The following is a 5,715-nucleotide window of genomic DNA, read 5'->3' as shown; positions in this document are numbered from 1 at the left end:
TAGGGAGCTCCCCCTTAATAATTTCGACCTTGGTTTCCGCCGCTCGCAGTTCACGGCAAAGTTATCTAGGCGGCTAGACCTTGCTTCCATCTTCCCAACTCTCTCTCTCTCTCTCTCTCTCTCTCTCTCTCTCTCTCTCTCTCTCTCTCTCTCTCTCTCTAGACAAGGATGTTTACTATGGCCTCGCTCTTGTTGGTGTCTACCCTAGCCCTAGCTCTCTCTCTCTCACCGTAGCACTCTTCTTCTCTCTCTGATGCGCTTGAACGACACAGAAAGAAGAAGTAGAAGAAGAAAGTAGGAACAATAAGGACACATGAGACGCAGTGGTGTTTTACCCGGCGCACGAACGCCGCTGCCACAACGGGCAATATCATGAGCAAAGACTCGACACACACCCATTACAACGAGCTCCACAGGGGTCTTATACTAGGGCCAACAGTGGGCACGACCCATGCTCCCACCCAGTCCAAGCGCTTGATCCGGCCCGCTCTGGTCGTTCCCACGACGCGCACGCACGTGCGAGGATTGCGCCGAGTTCGCAACGGATCAGTGCCAGCCACCCCCGTCCAGCTCGCCAACGGCTTGGACCTGGTCTGGTGTCTCATGCACACACGCGCGCGCCCGCACCCTTGCTCTACCTATGCAGCACACATGCAACCCATGCCTGCACTGTACACTAGTCGGACACAGGTCAGACTATGCCCAGACTATGAACTAGTCAGACCATGACCAGACAATGGCCAGACACACACACGCGCATGCCACGCACCCGACGCATCCCATGCACACACACACACGCACACCCGACGCGGTCGCCATGGCTTATTGCCAACCCACTTCCCCTAAGCCACGACCCAGAGGAGCCCGTCGTACTCGACGTTGGCATCAGCCAAAAGATCCTGCTCCGCTGCCTGTGCCTTCCACGGCTTCAGGCACTCGCGCCGGAATTGCCTGCGCTCGCCGCTTCCCTCCGCCGCCTGAAGCCGTGGTTGCTGCTCCGTCGTCGTGGTCGCCGAAGCCGCGCCCACCCTGCTGTCGACCCGCGCCGCCCACTGGGCAGCCGTCATCATGAGCTGTCCGCCCGCGCGCTTGCCGCCGACCTGCAAGCGCCGCCTCGTCCGCTCCTCGAAGGCCTTCAGACGCCCGACGGCTTCCTCGAACGCCATCTCCACTTTGCAGGACTGCTCGATGCCGGCGACCATGACGTATAGCCGACCCGGCACGGTGTCGAGCAACTTCTTCACCATGGCGGCCTCGTCCAGTGTGGACCTGAGCTGCGCGTACCTCACCGCCATGTCGTTCACCTTACTCGCGTACGCATCAAGGTCGTCGTCGTCCTCCATCCGCAGGCGGTCGAACTCACCTCGGAGAGTCGCGAGCCGCGCCGCCCGCACTCGATCAGCGCCGATGAAGCGAACCTTGAGGGAGTCCCATACCTCCTTCGTGGTTGGCTTCGTCGCATCAGTAGGTCCTCCAACAGCGCGCCCAACATCGCCACCCGCGCCGTCTTCCTCTTGCCAGCGTCGACCGCGTCGCCCTCCGCCGGTGCCACCGCACACCACAGTCCCTGAGCATTAAGGATCACCTCAACCTTGATGGCCCAGGACACGTAGTTTGCCGGCATCAATGGTGGAACCTGCAGCGACATCGCGCCACCATACGGGACGAGTGACATGCCAGCTGGTGCTCACCTCGCAACCGAAGCTCTGATACCAATTGTTGGTGTCTACACTAGCCCTAGCTCTGTCTCTCTCTCCGTAGCACTCTTCTTCTCTCTCTGATGCGCTCGAACGACACGGGGAAGAAGAAGAAAGGAGGAACAGGAAGGACACAGGAGACGCAATGGTGTTTTACCCGGCATACGAACGCCGCTGCCACAACAGGCAATATCATAAGCAACGACTCGACATACACCCATTACAACGAGCTCCACAAGGGTCTTATACCAGGGCCAGTAGTGGGCACGACCCATGCTCCCACCCAGTCCAAGCGCTTGATCCGGCCCGCTCTGGTCGTTCCCACGACGCGCAGGCACGCGCGGGGATCGCGCCGAGCCCGCAACAGATCACTGCCAGTCACCCCCGTCCAGCTTGCCAACGGCTTGGACCTGGTCCCTCACACGCACATACACGCGCCCGCACCCTTGCTCTACCTACGCACGCACACCGAGCCGCAACAGATCAGTGCCAGTCACCCCCGTCCAGCTCGCCAACGGCTTGGACCTGGTCTGGTGCCTCACACGCACACGCACGCGCCCGCACCCTTGCTCTACCTGCGCACGCACACACGCAACCCAGACCTGTCCTGTACACTAGTCGGACACAGGTCAGACTATGCCCAGACTGTGAACTAGTCGGACCATGGCCAGACAATGGCCAGACACACACACGCATGCCACGCACCCGACGCGTCCCATGCGTGCACACACACATGCACACCCGACGCGGTCGCCATGGCTTATTGCCAACAGCTCTGCCTCTGGGAATTTCTCAATCAAATCGCTCTATGCTAGGCATTGCTCTCCAGGTTCAAACGAGTTTGGAAGGCTCGTGTGCCTCCTAAAATTAAGGTGTTGTGGATGGTCATTCGTAAGCGCTTACCGGTTAGTGGGTGCCTTATGCCCTTATCTCTAGAAAAAAAAAAGAGGTCCCGTATCCTCCTTATCTAAGAAAAAATTGTTCCGTTAAGAACTGCCTGAAAACTTCAGATACATAACAGACAGTAACAGCAGCACACGCTCACACAGACATGCAACAGCTCCCTACAGTCCTACACCATCGTCATCGTCGTCTCATCTACCTGCAGCAGCTGCGTCACGTGGCGCCGGCGTCGATCCACTTGACGGTCACGAAGAGCTCCCCGGACTCGACGTCGCGCAGCCGCAGCCGGGAGTCGAGCACGATCTCGCCGTCGGCGTAGGTCACGAAGCTGTCGGAGAGCAGGCAGTTGTCGGCGGTCGGCGCCACCTTCCGGAGCCTGGTCTCCCCCGTGGTGAGCTTGAGCGCGCGCCGCAGCTTCGTCGCGGCGGCCACCGGCTGCAGGTCGAGGAAGGCGTGTCCCATCTTGTCGTCGTACTTGAACCGGTCCCGGTCGAACACCTCCTGCCAATATCAACGGAATCACGCACGGTTGTTCAGTCGACCAGGCCAAGAAAGTTGTAATGTCAGTTCAAAGCAGCCTTAAGGTCATGTTAACTCTGGTGGTATTTGGTTCACAAGCTAGCACGAAGTGTCTGAAGAAAAGTTTCGGTAGCTGCGCTGCTGCTGTAGGTGACATTTCTTTGTCAGGCCACTGTCGCTGTTTGTGCCTGATGATGCAGAGACTCGAAAATGATGTTTTGGGGAAAACTATCTGCTCAGAAAAACAATGCAGGATCGCAGATGCCGATGAAAACTCACGCTGAACGTACTGTCGATCAACATCGGCTGTGCAACTTGTACCGAAAATGGAATGGTTGGTAAAACATCGGGCTCAACGGTTCAAGATATGTCTCGCAATGATGCTACACATCTCTAGCATACCCAGCACAAGCAAGTCAAGACACGCACACCTCCATTGCAGTAGTGTGAATTAAAACCACAATAATTATTTTGGAACGGAGGGAGTACTGATTACTGATAGTAATCATTACTAATTTACCAAGGGATTTGCAGCGAGCCACTCCAGTGACCCTATCTAGCTCCAGACGCTGACCATCTAGGCCTACTTGAAATCCGTCTCGCAATGCTCCAGACACCTAGTTGGTTAGAATCCATAAAATGGGAGAGGAATACCCTAAAGCGAGAGGTCTGGACAGGATTGTCTAGTTTAACTTTGTGACAGATGACCAAAATACATGTAGTTCCATCAATTGTACTGGAAAAAAAATGTTCAGCAGCAAAGAAAATACGCCACACGCTCAAACGAGGGTCAAAGGAAAGTCTCAGCTTATAAGGGGAAGAGGCCACAAGAAAAATTAAGGCCACATGCTCTCTATACTTTGACTGGACCTCCAATTTTCTTTGACGCCATACGGGATTAATTTATGGGACTGCATATGCTTGTGGACTTTAGTTGTTAGTAAGCATTGGTCTGTTCACACTTCATGTATGTCTTATACAAGCAATATATACTAGACTTTTTGTCTTCATGAAGATGCCAATAAACGAGAAAGACTTGCTAATAGAAAAAAAGAAACATATATATGATACTCTGAATAAGCATCATATGTATATTCGAAAAGAAACATATATATGATGCTCTGAAAAAAGGAAGCCAAAGGCATGTCAAACACAATCATACTAGTCAGGTTCTTTTATTCGAAAAGGAAACCGATGGGCTAAAGAAACTTGGCAACTTACAAATTTGATGATCCCTAGAGGTTCCCTGATAGAGAAGACCATCTCTTCGTTCCAAACTGGATTGAGGCAACTGTTGATGACTTTTGTCTTTGCACTCTGCGGGTAAAAAAGTAACGAATAACGAACGGTATTAGAGGTCGACAAAGGACATTGTCCACCCATAAAGAAATGCACACTTGCTTGATAGATTTCACACGTACCAAACCAAATTACTAGGTCAAAGTGAGATATTCTTGTAACATATATAGCACTATTGAGTGGCGACTGAGAGCTCTCAGTTTTTATATATGACAGGCAGCAGTATACATAGATAAGTATAAAACCATTCAATGAGCCTCATGTAAGTTGAGAACTTTTCTTGTTTGCTGACATCACTGAGTATTCAGTGTCAGCAGTTTAGTGTTTTCTCATCATAATCTCACACTCTTGCTTTTGAACTATACTTTTTCTTAGAAAATTTGAAATGTGGACATGTGGTCAAAACGAATAATAAATTTGGTAAAAAGGAAAAGAGACAGACCCACGTTGAAGCAAAAACGCTTTGGAGATGAGGGGAATAAACAAGTGAGCATTGGCATTGATAAAGGATGAAGAAAATTCGCTTCAATCAAATTCAAAGGTGCCACCCACGAAGACAGCGTGTGGCGTGAATGTCGTCGTTATTAGTACATGATTAACAAATGCGCGAGTGGATTTGGCACCGTACGATGTCTGAAAAACTGAAAGTTGAATTGGCTGGTAAAAAAGAAGGGGATTTGAGTCGTAAACCGCATTATTAAGAATAAAACTTTTGACAAAATGTTTCGCTTTAGACGGGCAGTTGGATTTATTTAAGGTTGATAAACACACTTGCCACTCTCTTCACAAGATTCTTTGCTTTTACTTGTATAGACAGTGAGGTTATATATGTGCAAGAATGGTCTGTTAACATAAGGGTGAAGAATTAAGTAAGACATGCCGACAGGCGACAGGCCAACCAAAACAATGTTCAACTTCAACGTTGGACCCAAAAGAAAGCACGTGCTTGGACTAGCTATCTGTCTGAGATCAGAGGTGAATGAATCAAGCAAACAGAAGGCACTGGTAGAGTCCATGTATTGTTGAGCAGGCGCTCAAATCAAGCAACAGAGTTAGCTGCTGCTACTGACCTTGTCTGCGAGGCGGACGACGACGTAGGGGTCGCTGGAGGTGAAGTCCCTGATGGCGAGGTTGGTCCCCTGCGCCACCACCACCTTAAGCACGCCGGGCCTCGCCCCCCTCCCCTCCGCCTCCTCGTTCATCCTCTGAACGGAAATCAAACCAGTTGGCTTCACAATAATCACAAGAACCGGGGAAGAATCGACCGATTGTTTCCGTTTACGCAGAGAGAGAGAGA

At 51.7% G+C, this 5,715-nt stretch overlaps 1 protein-coding gene across 1 annotated transcript; it reads right to left on the bottom strand.

The window, feature by feature from the left end:
* Positions 1–2,630: 2,630 nt before the first annotated feature.
* On the bottom strand, positions 2,631–5,698 carry LOC123111560 (protein C2-DOMAIN ABA-RELATED 11). Its single transcript, XM_044532371.1, has 3 exons — positions 5,489–5,698; positions 4,341–4,436; positions 2,631–3,101 (listed from the first exon to the last, which is right to left on the bottom strand). The coding sequence occupies exons 1-3, from the start codon at positions 5,618–5,620 to the stop codon at positions 2,814–2,816; spliced, it is 516 nt and encodes a 171-aa protein (XP_044388306.1). The 5' UTR covers positions 5,621–5,698; the 3' UTR covers positions 2,631–2,813.
* Positions 5,699–5,715: the final 17 nt, after the last annotated feature.

Source organism: Triticum aestivum, chromosome 5B (genome assembly GCF_018294505.1).
Source record: "Triticum aestivum cultivar Chinese Spring chromosome 5B, IWGSC CS RefSeq v2.1, whole genome shotgun sequence".
Classification (NCBI taxonomy): Eukaryota; Viridiplantae; Streptophyta; class Magnoliopsida; order Poales; family Poaceae; genus Triticum; species Triticum aestivum.
This window is presented reverse-complemented; position numbering and strand designations above follow the sequence as displayed.

Bases quoted from the DNA above. Each gene is read 5' to 3' on its own strand.
- LOC123111560 (XM_044532371.1), bottom strand. From the start codon at position 5,620: ATGAACGAGGAGGCGGAGGGGAGGGGGGCGAGGCCCGGCGTGCTTAAG. The intron at 4,437-5,488 runs GTCAGTAGCAGC...TTTTACCCGCAG, and splicing joins TCGTCCGCCTCGCAGACAAG to AGTGCAAAGACAAAAGTCAT. The intron at 3,102-4,340 runs GTAAGTTGCCAA...TGATATTGGCAG, and splicing joins CTCTAGGGATCATCAAATTT to GAGGTGTTCGACCGGGACCG.